Source organism: Trypanosoma equiperdum (assembly GCF_001457755.1).
Source record: "Trypanosoma equiperdum strain OVI genome assembly, contig: ctg_1192, whole genome shotgun sequence".
Lineage (NCBI taxonomy): Eukaryota > Euglenozoa > Kinetoplastea > Trypanosomatida > Trypanosomatidae > Trypanosoma > Trypanosoma equiperdum.
The window spans coordinates 1-16,350 of record NW_027123163.1 but is presented as its reverse complement, the minus strand read 5'-3'; the positions used below and the strand labels follow the sequence as shown (position 1 = coordinate 16,350).

The following is a 16,350-nucleotide window of genomic DNA, read 5'->3' as shown; positions in this document are numbered from 1 at the left end:
TGTCGGCCGTGTTCTCTTTTCCTTCAACCTCCCGGTGTGTAGCGCATGACTGTCTGAGGGAAAATGAAGGAGTTTCGACGTCGAATGTTTGGAGCACACTTGCTGGGCAACTCGCTGAGGCCACCCTCGACACCGGTTCTCACTGCAGCCAAGATGCCATGCGCTCACCTTTCCGCCGCAGTGCGACAAAAGTTGGCAAGTGAGAAGGTCCCGCCACCACCTTCAAAGTGCGTCGGTGCTCTTAACACCAGCAATAGTGCTGCTACCCTTGTTTCCACTACGGTAGCGTATAAGGACCCTGGCGTAATTGTGGGCAATGCACCCGGATCCGTCGACAGCAGCCGACCAGCGGTTAGTCCTCCGCTTTTAGTTCCTCAAAGTGGCGTTCCGGAGCGGTGTGATAGTAACGATGCCGGTAACAATAGCGGTTATCAGCGGGTTGAGGAGGAGTCGAGGGTGGCGGATGCCGTTGAGCAACTTCACAATTTATTGAGTAGTTGGTGCTCGAGGGAGGGGGGAGGTGAGGGAAGCACCGTGCAGCCACCACCTCTTGAAATAACAGCGGAAAATAGAGAGGTTTCACAGAAGCAGCGGGAGGAGTTGCTGTCGGCCCTCGTGTGTGTGCTTGAAAAGGATCCGAGCTTTGGGCCTCGACTTCTTTCTGGGCTCGAGGACGACACGTTGCGGATGCTCCTCCTATTTGGAACGGCGCAAGAGTATTTCGGTTTCGAGGAAGTCGAGAAACAGTTGCGCAAAGTGGATACAGAAAAAGAGGACTGTGTTTCGGCGGAAGAATATAATGCCTGGGTGGAGTTTGCGTTGAGAGAGTGTGCAGACGCTCGTAATGAGGCGCGACAGAGCGGAGTAAAAAAGCAACAGCAATCGAGAAGTAGTGAGGCATCGAAAGCTTCACAATCCACTATCACCAATGACCATATCGCATGGAACTTGTGGCTACGCATTGCATACTCGGCCTCTGTCCCGTTTATGGCTTTCGGCATTCTCGACAACTCCATTTTCGTGACTGCTGGCGATGCTATTGATAGGCGCTGCGCGGAGGCTTTTGGGCTAACTTCCATGACGGCTGCGGCTCTTGGTGGTGTTGTTTCAGGTGTGGCGGGGGGACAAAAGCACGGGGTAGCCGAGCGCTTCACGCAAAGGGGTCGATTAGCGCGGGTGCCGGTTCTAACCGCCGCTCAACAGAAGTCAAAGGCCCGCGGTAGTGCCACTCGTGTAGGCAACACCGCAGGTATGCTTGTTGGATTGTTACTTGGTATGATACCCCTATTATTTGTCCACCCGAGTAATTCTCGAGATGGCGTAAAGGGGGAAACGGAAGCTGAGTGCCAGATACGCAAGTAATCAGAGTTATAATCAAATGGTGACGGGCTCTTGGATGTGGCGAGGTTGTTGGCCGAACTGGCCCGCACGCGTAAAAGAAAGATAAGTAAAGCCACACACACACATATATATATATATATTTTTTATCTATGTATACGTATTGGGTATATGCCTGTTCGCTTAAATTTTTCTTTTTAATTGTGATAGAGGAAATAGGGGGGAAAAGCAGTTTTTTTATTATAGAGAATAACGGTGGGGGGGGGGGGAGGCTTCCCTATATTTGGGGTGCTCTTGTGGTTATGCACTGTATTTTCTTTTAAAAATCTATATACGACTATACAACTGGGCCGTATAGAGTGTGGGTTCTCTTCTTTAATTCCCGTGAAGTAGAGGACACGCCCATCAGTCGCCTTTCTCAGGGGAGGGGGGGGGGTCCCCCATTCCTCTCTTGTCCCTTTTAGTTGTTTTTTTTATTTGCTGTAGTGCTTAACAGGTCCCGTTCTCCGTCCGTACTTAACTTCTCTTTGCTCTGCCGCTGTTGAAGTTTTTGTGACGGCTTCTCATGCGGTGTGGGTGCACTCTGGTGCTTTCTTTCCCTTAGTCACGAGGCTCGCCTCTACTTTGTTTATTTTGTTTTTTTTGTTCTACTTTCCGCAGAGTGAGTGGAGAAATGGGGTTCCTCTGGTAATGAGGAGGAAGGGATACGTTTGAAAGGTCAGTAGTGTGGTGGTCAACCCACTACACCTTAACTCGCTGCCGTGGAGGAAGAACAAGGACAAGCAGGGGAAAAAAAATAACTAACAGGAGCACTCCAGTATCTTCAACCAGTGGCATGATTATATGGTAACAAAACGTATAAATGCATATGCGCACAGAGGAGATGCCCGGGCACTCATTTCTTCCTTGTATTATTGACTATAGCTTTTGTTTCTTTTCTTTCCACTCTTTTTTTTTGTATTTCTGAATCGAGTAGAAACAAGAAACTAATGACTGAGAGTGCATACCTCAAATGCAGTGTTGGTCCTGTGCTTGCGAAAGCCGTCGCTGAAACAGTTCTTGCTCAACCCAGCAACCCACAGGAGTACATTGCTTTGTATTTGCTGCATGTATTGCAGGAGGAGCAGAACGCTGCCATTGCTGCCACTCGACAGGCGAAAGTGGAAGCCCTGAGGCAGGCATGGGCGGGACGACGTGCACTGCGGGAGAAACGAGCAGCTGACACCATTCAGCGATTTTTCCGTCAGTGCCAGGCGGTATTGCGAGCACGCCGTGCAGAGGAAGAGGAACTGTGGAACAAGTATGAGGAAGCGGAAGCGGAAGCAGATGATTTACTAGGAGACGTGGCTGGTGAAAAGGATCATAGTGGAGACGCCCTGCCGGACGCAGCCGATGTCGATGATGCAGCTGCTGCAGTGGAGGATGCTCGTGTGGAGTTTTACAAGGCACACCGCTTCATGCTTTACATACGAAAGGCGCTGCTTGGCATGTTGAAGAAAGAGCTTGTGGACCGCCGGGAGGAGGTACGCATGGAACAAGACAAAATGCACGACGCGCTAGAGGTTGCGACAGAGGAAGCGCAGAAGAAGGACGAAGCGGAGGCTATAGCTGCTGCAACTAAAGGTACACTCCCCAGTTCCGATGCAATGGAGAAGCTTGTGCGCCAGGTAACCCTACGGCAACACGAAAAAATTTCCGCCCCCATGATTTTGTTCCGTGTATTGCGTTGTTGGTGCTATTTCCTCTTTGACAGCACCCCCAAGCAGGTTAGCACACCGGCTGATGTAGCCGCCCTGTTGAAACCCTTTAAATTAATGCAGCTGCTCCGTGCCTTTAATCCAGTTGGATCGTATCAGCGGAGCCGTCCATTACGCCTTGAGGACAATCTCCAAAACGCCAACGATATGAACTCGGGGGATGATATGCAAGATGGAGATGTCCCAATCCCTCAACCCAAGCCTCGTCAGGCGCGCCGTGTAGGCCGCGTGCTTCGTGTATTGTTGCACGACGGAGAGTACATTTGTGGTGTCAACCCTGCAGATCACATTGATGCCGAAGGTTCAGGGGCGGATGAGGAACACGAGGCCCTAGAAGCAGCTGCTGCAGCCGCTGATCGCGCTGCGAACATCACCAGCCGAGTGGAGGAGACTGCTAAAAAGCACAGTGTTATATTGTACGCCCTGCTACGGCTACTTCGGACAGCGAGTGCGTACCGTGACGCACGGGACAAATGGCTGCAGCTTCTCACACAAGCCGGACGTGAGGTCCCGGCGACTGTGGAGTTGCCTGAGGAGGATGTGAACGATCCGAATGATGAAGAGGCGCTGCGTGACGAAGACGACGAGGTCGATGAGGCCGCAGTTCGTCGCCTCCTTCTACAGATTGGTGTTGATACAGATGAAGCCCTCGCGAAGTTGTGGATTGAAGCTGACAGTGTAGAGCGAGCCAAGTGGGAAGGGATCGCCGCCGCACGTCTTGAAGAGGAAGGGCAAGAGGAGGGCAGCGGCGGTGATGGCGAAGGATCTGATGGGGACGAAGGCAACTAAAATCCGTTGCACACACGTATCAGTTATAGAAGTGTGCGGAACGTAGTTGTTATGTATATAACGAGAAACGTATTGATAGTGAGTTCGAAAAGGAATATTAAAGGAAAAGAAAAGGGAAAGAGTGTATAAAGAGGGTATTCAACTAGAAAGTTAGATGAAGGGTGGAGAGTGGGGTTGTAGGTCACTAAGAAAGTGCAGCGCTGCTGCTTCGCATACGGAAGCGGAGGATCAAGTGTAAGTGCTCAAGAGGAATAGGGTGAGACAATTTTACTTGGTTCATATGGGGGAGAGTAATGTGGAATGTATTTCGACGGCTGCTGTTGTCAAACGAAGGACGTATATGTTAGTTGTGGTTTTCCGTGTGTACTTTCACTCATTCTCATCTTCTAATTCCTTTGTTGGTTTAGAGCATTCGCTGCGACTCTCTGCGTGAGTGTATGTGGCCTACATTCGGGGTGTCACCTTATTATTCTGTCACCAACTTTTCCCCCGTTCGCACGGAAGTTTGGCGCACTGTTCATTTCGATTCATTTGTTAACTCTCACATGTACGAAGTTTTATGGCAGCATTTGCCTAGAGAGGAGACAAACAACTTTCCGACCAGGAGCTCTTTCTGTTTTTTCTTCTTTTATACCTGAGGGGTGGAAAAGATGAAATTGGGCAGCAAATCAACTCCTCACCCTCAAGGGTCGTTGCGCGAGGTGATGTTTCCCTTTTGTTGTCTTCAATTCAATTTGCCCAGTTTTAAACTTGTTTCTTTTCCCCCATTTGTTATTATTGTTTTAGCGTATATGGTTCTTTTGTTGTTTTTCCTCCTAGCCAATTCATACCGTGCTTCTGCGCTATAGTGGGTGAGGACAAACTACAGGAAAAGGGGAGGGTTAGGGCGCAGTGTATGGTATGCTTCGGCGGTTCGTTGCGCAAGCGCCACCGCGGTTATGCGTTTGGTATTATATCAGCCGAGGTGTGGGTGACTGGCAGCCACGTCCGAAACACCGGGCGCGCTTCTCCAAACAGGCGTTAGCACAAAGTCGCACTCGATTTATGGAACAAAAGGCAATGTCATCAATGCGACAAAACATAAATGAAGTTCACGGGGAGCTGCAGGGGCATCGATCAAAGTTACGACGCCAATGCGAGCAGACGGCTTTTGACTTGGTAAATCGCGCTGGCAAGGGACCCGCCGCTTCCGCGGGGCAGACAATGTCGACAGCACGGCATTTTCTAATGTTGAACGAGGTGGCGCGGAAGGCATTGAGAAGTGGTCGCCGCGAGCGGAAAAATATATTCACTAACAGTAAGAAGTGGCGTGGTTGAGGACTAAGCGAGAATTTGTTGGTCTGAAGAACCAGTTGTGTAAACTTTTGTGACACATACGAGTGCTCACAGCGGTATTAGTCCTCTTCATTGTTGATCCCTTTCTTCATCTCGGTGTGAACATTTACTTCATCCCACTTTTGTTATTGTTATTGCTGTTGCTGCACGCTGCGGCACACTTTTTGTTGTTGTTTTCCGCTTGGTTATGGAGAGAGACTTCGGCTGTAGTCAAGGGGTTTCTCATTCACAGGTCTCCGCAAGGCCGTCCGTCGACATTTCCCTCCTACGGGGGTTCTATTGACTCGTAGAAAAGGTGGATGCGGTTCGTTTCTCGCAGTGGCTGCCTAAACACCGTTCCATACAACAAACTGCGGCCGTCCTGTTGTGCCCGTCGCTCATTTGTAAGGGTAGCCAACCCAGCGGAGGAACGTGGAACAACTCAGCGGTACCAAACACTTGGAGAGTACCTTCAGCGACTTCCACGGGGCCTGCGGGATGTGCTGCTGTGGTCGCCTGCGATCGCCGCTGCCTACTTCATGTTTTACAAACAACCGACATATTACCTTCCCTCTGCTAGACGCCGGTTGCTGAGCCGCCCTGTCGCCTCAACACCGAAGTCTAAAGCCGAGAAAAGTCGGTCTGGGGGAGTGGTTTCTATACGGTTGGATGATCCCTCCGGTGCTGTGGTGAAAGGCGTTGTGTTGGCAGTGTTGGATGCAGATGGCACAACGCTTGAGAGCTGCGTCAATTCTGCTTCCTCCCCGTCCCCACCAGTGCCACCCTTTATTGTGGGTATTACAGATTGTCTTATGAGATTGCAGATGGTGAGAGAACCGGAAACCGGCAGGGTGAAGGGTTATACACTTGTGTAGAACTCGGTCACCACTAAAGGTCACCTGAACATGCATATATTGATACCTATTTATTCCTGCATCGCCGTTGAGTGCAGGTTCAAACTTAGTTGCGAAGAGGTGTATATTCGTGTGTGTGTGCGCGGCCAAACGAGGCCGGGAATTCGTTGTTAACGGATGTGGAATTTACGATGAAAAGTACCAGTGACATTTTTTCTGAAATAATGAAACGCTGCTTGGTGTTGCGAAGGGGTTAAACATAACTTATTTTCTCTCCATTTCTTTCAAGTGTACGCGCGAGGATACGACAAACCACTGTAGCGGTACTTCGTCGTGCACGCACTCGTATACACAACAGCATCAGAAGTTTGAATTACAGAAGGAAAACAAAAAGAAGAGTAGATAAAAGTAGGAGTTATATAGGTAGTAAAACGTACAGTAAATCAGCTGGAAAAGTTAAACATGAATGCCTTGGATGAGCTTAACGCGCGACTAGGCATTGGGCAGTCGCGGCCGAAACTCCCCGTAGCGCTCGTTGGTTCTGGCTACGAGGCTGAGCGCTTGCTTGGTAAGGGTAGTTTCGGCAATGCATATTTGGTACGCCACAAAGAGCGTGGCAAAAATTATGTAGTGAAACATGTTAATATGTCCAACATGACGTCGAGACAGAGGAAGGATGCTCACCAGGAGATTGTTGTGCTACAGCAACTCAACTACCCCAATATCATCCGGTACGAGGAGTTCTTCGAAGATTTTCCGCACCTTTACATTGTCATGGAGTATGCTGATGGTGGTGACGTTTACTCACACCTGAAGAACCTGAGGAAGAGCATGTGGGCCCTTGGCAGTGGCCGTTGCGGCGGACTCACGGAGGAGCAAGTCATTAGCTTGTTTGTTCAAACGACGATGGCGGTGAAGTACATGCACGATCGCCGGCTTCTGCACCGCGACATCAAGTCCCAAAATGTATTCCTTACACAGAATCACGTGGTCAAGCTCGGAGACTTTGGTATTAGCACGGTTCTGATGAGTACTGTTGCTATGGCAAAGACCATGTGCGGCACCCCGTGCTATTTCTCACCAGAGTTGTGTCTAGGGAAGCCATATAACAACAAGTCCGACGTGTGGGCGCTCGGTGTGCTCCTGTACGAGTTGTGCACGACTGGTAGGTTGCCGTTCGAAGCGAACACTATGAACAGATTAATGGACGAGATATGTAAACGCGAGCCCCGACGTATTCCGTCGAGTTTTTCAGATGAGCTGTGGCAACTTATCCTGTGGATGCTACAAAAAGACCCGAAGCAACGCCCAGATGCTGATCAAATACTGCGCACTCCCGTTTTGGTGAGGGCTATCCCCAGCGTGGTGAAGAAAATGAGCGAGTTAGATACAAGCTACGAAAGTGAGTACAAATGCGTCCTTACACCTGGCGCTAAGCCTCCATCGCCTATAAAAAATCGGCTCAGCCTTATTCCATCGAAGTTTCCCGCACCGCAGAAGGGAGAGAGGCTAGCGGGTGGTGTGGCCGGTGCCGGTGCAGCTGGAGCAACTCCATGTGGAGTCAGTGGTGCACGTTCTGGAGTGGGGATGTTAGGGCATGTGGATTTGTTCCGTAGGCGTAACGGCGACTATCCCTTTATTCGCGTAGGAGAGGAATTGCCAAAACCAAAGATGTGTAGTCCCGCTAATTCCCCGGTGTCGCCCAGCCGATTGCCAGCTGCAAGGAAGATGCCACCGCAGGTGTCGCCGTTACTGAAAGCTGAGGAACCGCCCCCACGGCAGCCGGCCCGCCAACTGCCGCTCGCCTACGGGATGAAGAATGGCCGAACCCCTCTTCAGGGTGAATCGTACGAAAACAGAGACGAGCCGAACGTGAAGACAGATGAGAAACCTACCCCCATAGAGAATGAGCATGAAAAAAATATTGTCAAGAAGATGGAGTACCCATCGCCGGCACAACAACGCCTGCAGCTAAAACATTCCTTCGGTAGAACACCACTTCAGGAGTTGTTTCTTCTTTACGACGCAAATAAGAAGCGTATAATAGAGCGGAGAGAGCGGCGGGCGAATGCCGAAGACGATGGAGCCAAGAATGCTAATGCCACTCCGAAAGAGAATCCTCCCGCAGCACTTCCGGTGGTTCGCAACCCTTCTGTTAAACCCAACGCGGAACACGATAGGGATGAAAAGATCTATGGAAAGGAGCCTATTCACATCCCACCACTGAAAGTTGAATTTAGGGAAGTAGCTGCAGCGGAAAGGAAGGAGTTGCCAGCGGTAGAGAGGGGCGCAGCGGCAGCGGCTGCTGCTGCTGCTGGTGGTGGTGGTGGTGGTGCTAGTGGGGGACAAAAAGACAATGTCTTCCGCGGCAACCAACAACAACACTCACGGTGTGCCGATACGACTGCCGCTAAAGTTGTAGACGAGCTTAGAGGGGATCTTGCGCGTGTACTGAAAGAAATGGCGGAACACTTTGAGCATGTCCAAGCGGCAACGAACGGCAGCGAAAACACACGCAATCCCTCCGTCACACGTTCTCCGTCCGTTCTCTCCAATTCCCCGGCGCCAGATAATCCGCGTGATGCAGAGAATACCGGTGGTGAGGGGGAGGTGGGACAAGACTTCTCGGACGCCCTCGGCACAACACTTGATGTACAGGAGTTACGGCGCAAACCGGTATCACCTGCCGAGGTCCCCGCTGAGGTTGCAAAGGGGTACGGAATAGACGAGCGCATTCCGCTATTCATCGAACAATACGAGGCCGCCCTTCCAGGGAGAAATATAGTGGCACCCCATGTGTTGGCAGATGCTGCCCGAAAAGGAGGTAAGGAGGACGGAAACGACACTAACAAGGACACGGTGGGGGTGAAAGGCATGCCGAATAGCCCAGCAGTGGTGTCTTCTCATTCTCCCAAGGTTACTTCCCCAAGTACTGCAAAGGAAAAGGGGGCGGACGACCTTGTGGACCCGCTGTTCACAGGTGGTTGCTTGTGTAACTCTGTAAATTTTGTGGGACACATATCTTATATATTCGGTAGTTTTGTCTGCAACTGTACGGTGTGCCTGCGCTTTTCTGGGTCGGTGAGTGGCGTGGAATGGATGCACCTTCCCGACATACCGTTTGAAGTGCTTTTCACCGGCAAGCGGAACCATGGCGGCGGGGCTTTTGGCGCTTCACCCACTTCTTCTCCAGTTGCTGGCGCTGGTGTCGCAGCGGCTCAGGCACTTTCAAACTTAGGGGAGTCACCGCCGGTGCGAAGAGCATTACAAGGTACCAAAGAAGGAGGAGATGGGGCCAGCGCCTCTGAGGTGAGGCTTCCGCAAAATTTAACGGAATATGCTGTGGAACTACCAATGTTGAGCGATGACGGCGCAATGGTAGATATGACCTATAAGTTGTACTCTTGTAGCAAATGCGGGTCAAGTATTGCGATGGAACATGGCAACATTGAGGGCAGCGTTGTAGCGAAGGCAGCACTATCGGCTGAAAGTCTTGCACTTCTGGAGTTGTTCCAGCAAACTGTGCCTCTTGATGGTGGAGCTACGGCACAGTGAAAAACCTCTTGTACCATTCCCTCGACCCCAACACTCTTTGAACACATGACAGTTTTCCGTTTTTTCTCCGAGGCGGTGTGTTCCATCTTTTCTTCCTTTCAACAGGAAGTCGCTCACATGTATCATTTGCTGTCCTTTTCAGCACATTACCTCATATTGTTTTTGCGATGTTGTGATAATATGATTTATGAATTCGCGTTTGTACTTTTTTCCCCATCTTCACTCTGCACTATATTCGTCGTATCGAAGGGACGAAGAGTGCAGCAATTTGCTGTGCATCTCTTGGCTGCACTTGTGCGTAGCCATCCTTTTTTTTCCGATTGATTGATGCACCGAAGTTGGATCACTTACTCTCTTGCCGACTCCTCTTCACTCCCAACAAGTGAGATGCTTCTGTTTATGTATTTATTCATTTTTTTTTTTGAGTCTCCCCCTTTTTTCTTGTACTAGTGCAAATACGTGTGTTACTGACCTTTTTGTGATATCTTTTTTTTTTTTCATCGAAGTGCGTCTTTTTACTGCGGCAAGTGCGGTTTATGCTTACACACAAATGTACGTCTCTGTGGGCAAACACAAACCTCTACATACACATGTTTCTAGTGGAGAATTTTCTTCTTCCGGCGCTGGTTTTCTCCACCCTCTGTTATTATCAGCTTAAACTTGGTGCTGTTTGACGCCATTTCATCGTTTTCAGGAGAAAATGGAGTGGAATGGTTTCAACTAATGCCTAAAAACCGGCCAATCGAATGATGTTAGTGCTGGGTGGGTGAGTGGAAGTACCACGTTTCTTCTTCTTCAATACATCAGCTTCACGGCATCTACCGTTACGGACATTACTTGTGGACTTTGTTTCTCCTTTCATGTTTGGTCATACCGTTAATATTTTCTTTTTCGAGTTCCTTTCATTTTCAGCGGTTTCATTTGGTTAGTTTCCTTACCTTTTTTTTTCTTCCTTCCAATGTATTGTTGAATTCGCTTGTTTCCCCCCCCCTTTGCCATCGTTAACCCTCTGTCACTGATTTTACCGGAGGTTGCGGGAAGGAGGAAGTGGAAAAGATGCAAAGTTACGATTGGCAGGTCGGTATTAAGAGTCTATGCAAAGAAAAAGTTCTTTTAAGGGGGATATGTATAATTTTTTTTTTTTGAGTTGGCCCCTGACAGTTCACCGGCAAATGACGAATAGTGTCGACTACTGCAGGACGAAGAGCTGGATGCGTGATTAACTACACCGAATGAGAGACTGTATTTATGCTGTCGTTTATTTAACGGAAAGCCTACTGATTCCCCCCGTCCTCCGTTGTAGTTATGTTCTTACTGTGTCTGAAGACAGCACTGCTTTTCCGTATCATCTCATTCTTTTTTTTTTTGCACATGGTAGTCACCAATCAACCAATAGTAAGGAGCGGCTGTCCACCGGGCCCTACACTTGAAGGTTTTTTTTTTTAAAAAAAGGAATATTCAAGGTTAGTTAGCAATAGTGATACAGTGATAGTAGGGCATCGCTGACAGTATGTCACCTGCCTCACCACTCCCTGTTGCAGCGTTGTCACGACTGCGCATTACGCATAGAAGCTTCCTCACGCGCAGTCGTGGGCGTCATGTGTGCCGCTCAGCAGTTGGCGTTGAGTATCGACCAGAACAACAAAAGAAGGTACTCGACCATTCGTACGCACGTGTAATCAATGCGGAAGTAGTTCACGGCGATGAGCAAAAATTTTGGGGTGAGCGCCGCACCTTCTACACGCAGAGGAATATATTTTTTCCTATGTGGGACCGCTGTGCTCAAGCGCTTATTCTCATCACGCGGGAGGTGCCACGTGTACCGCAGGAGATGGCCTTTCGGTTGATGGCTGTGTTCTTGAAGTTAATGTTACTTCCACGGCTAATGATGAACACGGAGTTGATGTTGCCCATGTGGATAGCGTCAAACGCAGAGGGGGCCATGGCAGCCGCGAAGGATGGATCTAAAGAGAAAGAGCAAAGTAGCAAACAACAAGGGGAAAGCAAGGATGATGCCAAGAAGGAGGGTGATAACACAAAGTAAAGTTATTCGTCACAGCCCCGGGCTGACTACAACTCGCTAGCACCGTCTTTTTTTTTTTTTCACTCCTCGAATTGTTTCTCTGTGCTACGCCTCCATTACGTTCTACTTGTCACGTTGTGTCGCCGTTTCGGTTGAGTGTTTTGTCGCTTTGCTACCGTTACTTTGTTGTTGTTGTTGAGTGACGGCAGTGACGCAAGTGTAGTTCCTGTCCTTGAAGGTGAATCATACCCTGTGGTGTGAAAGATGGCCGTGTGGCGGTTGTGCTCGAGCATATTGATTGCAGAAGTATCATGGCGTGGGACTCGCAAAGTTGCCGGCATCATCCACCTCTAGACGTGGGGTGCGGGTGTTTTGAGCTGTTTTCGGTGGTCATCGTCATTTGCTTCTGTTATCCTTCTTTCATTTTCGGTAGCCTGTTGACTTCCATACATTTTATTCCTACGCTAGTTTTTAACCCACATCTTCTCCTCTGTCTTCTTATTTTTTGGTTCGGGGTGCCTCGAAGGCGGGAATGTCAGTAGATACCATTCAGCTTGTGGGTACGGATGTTCCAAACAGCTACGGTAGCTGCTGCTTTACCGGTCACGTACAGCATGAGGCTTTGAACTGGGTTACCGAGCCCATGCCACCTATTGGTAGTGCATCGCAAAGCCCAACCCCGGCCAGTAGATGTGAGAGTCAGTTACTTTTCTTCAACTGCCCTGAAGGCACGCAGCGCTTTAGTGCCGAAGCGGCTATACGTTTAGTGCGGACACGTGGTTTTTTCTTCACACGGTGGGTGCCGTCAACCGTGATGGGCATGCCAGGACTCCTGTTTACCATTAACGATGCTGGCGTTCACCATGCAAATTTCTTTGGGCCAGGCGGAATGGGGATGACTGGCAGAAGCGACGAAGTTCAGGGCGTTGGTGACAGTGTTGCCGCTGCCCAGTCCTCAAGTTGCGGGAGCGATGTAATTGGCAACTGTACTGGAGGTTTGGCTGAAATGTTAGACGCTTTGCGGCGTCACTATTTTGTTTACCGACAGATGAGCTTCCAGCAGTTACGTGTTGGCCAGTTGCCGCGACGTCTTTCTACGTCAATGCCGGGGAACTATGTGTATGAGGTGCCGCTGCTGTTTGATAGAAGTGAAACCATATCTACCGTTGGTCAGGGGCGGGGTCACCGCGTACCCGAGGCCGCTGCGTCGTCATTGTCGTCTTTTTTTGTCATAGCGCTGCAACTGAGTACGACGAGTGCATTGGTTGGTTTTCGCATATCGCAAGGCAACAAGAGCGATGCGGACGAAGTGTATGGCTATGCCATTTTGCATGCGCCGGCCGCCGTCTTCGACTGCCGCTGTGCAAAGGCTCTTGGTGTTCCGGCGGGTCCTTTATACGGCCAGTTGAAGCAAGGTGTGGGCGTGTGGGTGGATGACCCTCCTACTCCCGGTGCTGAAGGCGAATGTAACACGCGCCGCTTCATTGACCCCCGCAGTGTACAGCAGGCAACTGTGGGTAGCCAATCTCTCTATGTGACGCTTGTGCTGGATGGTGACAGTGTTTGTGATGTGGCGACCGCTATGGAAACTCTCTTTGGTCGTGACGGGGCGGGAACCGAGGAACGGGATTTCCGCCAGGAACATTCGACTGTGGATGGCGGTGATTGCAGTACTAGCGGTAAACTTTATGAACTTCTCAAGCAGTGGAAACCACAGTTTGCGTACCGCAGCCACGGCGCTAACCTTTGCAAAGATGACGGAACAGCACAAGTGGAGCGTACGATTTCGTTAGTTCACGTCGTTCACGTGCAATGTCTGCAATTCTTTTCGTCTATAGGAGGGGGAAACCACGTCATTGGGCAATCGCTTTATATTTCGAATGTGTTTGCGCATGTTTTCCCTCCTGTCCGTCAAGACGCTATGAAATGCCTTTCCAACGACGCTAACTTCCCTGTGGGGTTGGAACCGCCAACAGCCGGTGGGACGAAACACCACTTTTGCGCGGATGTTCAGAGCACCTTCTCCGCTTTCCCAACTGCACTCGCTCATCGTTATCATCTGAACAGTATTGCTGCCCAGCAGTTTCCGCTAGCATCGTCGCTGTCTGAAAAGAGCGACAGCGAACCCAGTGAATGTTGGATTAGGCATTGCTACGTTGATGATGGAAAGGGGCCTGTTTGGCCATACGCCGTGAAACATCTACTCATTCCCCCTGGTGCCAGCACTCCACTGGTTACTGAAATAAGTGACGACCCTTCTGCAGCCCATGTTCTCGTTGAGAGGTTGGCCGGCGCTACCCTTTCCGCACGGAGCGGACTCGAAAATTTTGACAAACAGAATGTTGCTGGTAGAGAGAAGAAGGGTACTAACGTGAAGGGGTTGCTGCGGTACCCGACTGCCACCTCCGCTGCTGCAATGCTTTCGGAACAGTTCCGTTCTGCGGTTGCCGCTGTTCGCCACGACACCAGCACATCAGCTACTAAACTCGACTTGTCCACGTTGCAAGGACGAGAATACAATGTAGACGGCGGAGGTGCCCTCTCATTTCTGGGTACTGGCTCCGCTATACCGAGTAAATACCGTAACGTCAGTGGGGCATTTGTGGAGGTGGTGTACACTTCGCAACACAGGGAACCGCCGTGCCGTGCCATTGTTGTGCTTGATTTTGGCGAAGGTAGCACCGGGCAGTTGTCGATGCTATACGGTCATGGGGAGGAGCAGCTTCGTGACTTCGTGCGTGACCTGACCTTTGTGTTCATCTCCCACTCGCATGCGGATCATCACTTGGGGTTACTAAGTCTGCTTGAGCTTCGTCACCGTCTATTTTTTGAGCGGGATGCTAACGGAAAGCAGCGTGACGCGATCGAACCCATTCTCATTGTTTGCCCCCAAGAGGTTTGGGCCTTCCTTATGGAGACTTGGGGGCAGTCTCGTTCCTGCGGGCAGTGGTTGAGTGAGGAAGTGATATTTGATGTCTTCCCCGCAGAGGACGGCGAGGAACAACTTCGTAGCGATGTAGCGTTCCTGCCACACCTCAACGAACTGTGTTCGAAACTTTGCAGCAAAATGGTGTCCTCGCAATCAGATATTGTGAGTGATGAAGCCGTGCCCCGCAGAGCAAATCGACCGCTCTGGGCTGCCGAGGTGTTTCCGGTGGACCACCCAGCGAACGCCCACGCGCTGCTCCTTCGATTTCCCGTTCACCAGGCTACTCCTTCAGATTTAGCACCATCTCGTGTTTTGCTCTTCTCAGGGGACACGCGACCCTCCCCGTTTCTCGTGGAGCGCTGTTGTCAGTTTACAGACACCACTTGCCGCGATTCAGAGGAGTCGCAGGACCCGATTGGGGGTGTTTACATTTGCCTGCACGAAGCCACTTTCGGTGATGGCTGCGAGGACGAAGCGATGCGAAAGTCTCATTCAACCCTCCGGGAGGCTCTTGGCGTGGCGGGGGCAATCGGTGCCCGACACGTGGTGTTGAACCACTTTTCCCAGCGATACCCGAAGTTACCCGGTCTTACGAAAGCGCATCTGGGTGGGCGTGATGTGGACCTTCACTGCAAGAGGCGCGGCCACCGCCCCAAGCAAACGGAGATGCCAACACTGGTTAGTGAAGAGATGGAGCAAGAGCCTGAGCAACCCATGTGCTTCGGCTTTGACTTCATGCGTTTAACGTTTGACGCACTTGAGCGTGGGGAAGTCTCGCGGTTAACTCCCTTGTTTGTACAACTCCTGCAAGAATATGAATCATGGGGTGTTGGCACAACAAAACGACTACGTGAATGATATCCCCGAATTTGGGAAGTTGGGGGATATACGACAGTGCAGTTAGTAACGACCATTGAGCACACGGGAAGCATTGGTGTTGTTTGAGTTGTGTGCGATCGTATGATAGCAGAATGAAGAAGGCTGTTTTAAACTGCCTTTTCGCTGCGATGCGACCACGGAAGCGCTGGTGGGGCAGACGCTCTTGCTATCATGTGTAGGAGACCACGCGAATAGCGGGGAAAGTAGTTCCATCCACCCGCAAGAAGCTTCAACCATGGCACCAAACTGCGGAGCAGTTTTGAAGCATAGGCATTTCACATTAAAACACCGTCACACGATGTTGACGCGTTCCTCTCAACGGCAATAAAAGGGTAATGTTTGGTAGATTTCGAGGTACTGAACTCCAGTTGTTAGCCGTTCACTTTGCGTTTCTTCTTCTACTTTTCTACTAATGAATTGATTTTGGCCGCCCCCGGTCAGGCCCCACTGTTTGGCGATTTAAGGCGAGTTAAATATAGGGTGGGAAGTTTACGAAGAAAAAGTAAGGAATCAACTGATAAACGTGGTTCTTGGCTTAAGCTTTCCTTCCTACCCATTGCGCGGACGCACCGGAAGGTCAATATAGCGATATCACGTCACAGTCGTCTTATTGTGTGGGCCGACGACCTCTCACACGCGCAGGGGGGATCATAGTTTATATACTAATACCCGGACCTGACCTTAGTGTTCAAATTCACATAGAGTAATGCTTTTGTTCCGCCCCACCTTGCTGCTCTCCGCTGCGAAGAGAACAGCGGCTTCCGCGAACGCGCGGCGCCCCGCCAAGAGGGCAGTAGTTGCGGCTGCTACCACGTCACCGGCAGCAACTTCAGTCCCGCCACCCGTGAGGCCGGCAAAGAGACCTGTAGTACCAAGCCCAACACCGGCGCCACCACCACCAAGGCCATCGAA

The 16,350-nt window shown here is 50.5% G+C and overlaps 7 protein-coding genes across 7 annotated transcripts; all 7 read left to right on the top strand.

Annotated features, from left to right (window-relative positions):
- Positions 1-63: 63 nt before the first annotated feature.
- Positions 64-1,362, top strand: TEOVI_000699300 (Protein of unknown function (DUF2453), putative; the record flags this gene model as incomplete). Its single annotated transcript, XM_067220626.1, has 1 exon — positions 64-1,362. One exon carries the CDS (start codon positions 64-66, stop codon positions 1,360-1,362), a length of 1,299 nt encoding a protein of 432 aa, XP_067076727.1.
- Positions 1,363-2,327: 965 nt separating this feature from the next.
- On the top strand, positions 2,328-3,884 carry TEOVI_000699200 (radial spoke protein RSP2, putative; the record flags this gene model as incomplete). The annotated part of the gene is made up of 1 exon (XM_067220625.1): positions 2,328-3,884. One exon carries the CDS (start codon positions 2,328-2,330, stop codon positions 3,882-3,884), a length of 1,557 nt encoding a protein of 518 aa, XP_067076726.1.
- Positions 3,885-4,784: 900 nt separating this feature from the next.
- Positions 4,785-5,201, top strand: TEOVI_000699100 (uncharacterized protein; the record flags this gene model as incomplete). The annotated part of the gene is made up of 1 exon (XM_067220624.1): positions 4,785-5,201. One exon carries the CDS (start codon positions 4,785-4,787, stop codon positions 5,199-5,201), a length of 417 nt encoding a protein of 138 aa, XP_067076725.1.
- Positions 5,202-5,518: 317 nt separating this feature from the next.
- TEOVI_000699000 (uncharacterized protein) lies at positions 5,519-6,073 on the top strand (the record flags this gene model as incomplete). Its single annotated transcript, XM_067220623.1, has 1 exon — positions 5,519-6,073. The coding sequence occupies one exon, from the start codon at positions 5,519-5,521 to the stop codon at positions 6,071-6,073; it is 555 nt and encodes a 184-aa protein (XP_067076724.1).
- A 441-nt stretch (positions 6,074-6,514) lies between these two features.
- Positions 6,515-9,607, top strand: TEOVI_000698900 (protein kinase, putative; the record flags this gene model as incomplete). The annotated part of the gene is made up of 1 exon (XM_067220622.1): positions 6,515-9,607. The coding sequence occupies one exon, from the start codon at positions 6,515-6,517 to the stop codon at positions 9,605-9,607; it is 3,093 nt and encodes a 1,030-aa protein (XP_067076723.1).
- A 1,510-nt stretch (positions 9,608-11,117) lies between these two features.
- On the top strand, positions 11,118-11,651 carry TEOVI_000698800 (uncharacterized protein; the record flags this gene model as incomplete). Its single annotated transcript, XM_067220621.1, has 1 exon — positions 11,118-11,651. The coding sequence occupies one exon, from the start codon at positions 11,118-11,120 to the stop codon at positions 11,649-11,651; it is 534 nt and encodes a 177-aa protein (XP_067076722.1).
- A 511-nt stretch (positions 11,652-12,162) lies between these two features.
- TEOVI_000698700 (Beta-lactamase superfamily domain containing protein, putative) lies at positions 12,163-15,417 on the top strand (the record flags this gene model as incomplete). Its single annotated transcript, XM_067220620.1, has 1 exon — positions 12,163-15,417. One exon carries the CDS (start codon positions 12,163-12,165, stop codon positions 15,415-15,417), a length of 3,255 nt encoding a protein of 1,084 aa, XP_067076721.1.
- Positions 15,418-16,350: the final 933 nt, after the last annotated feature.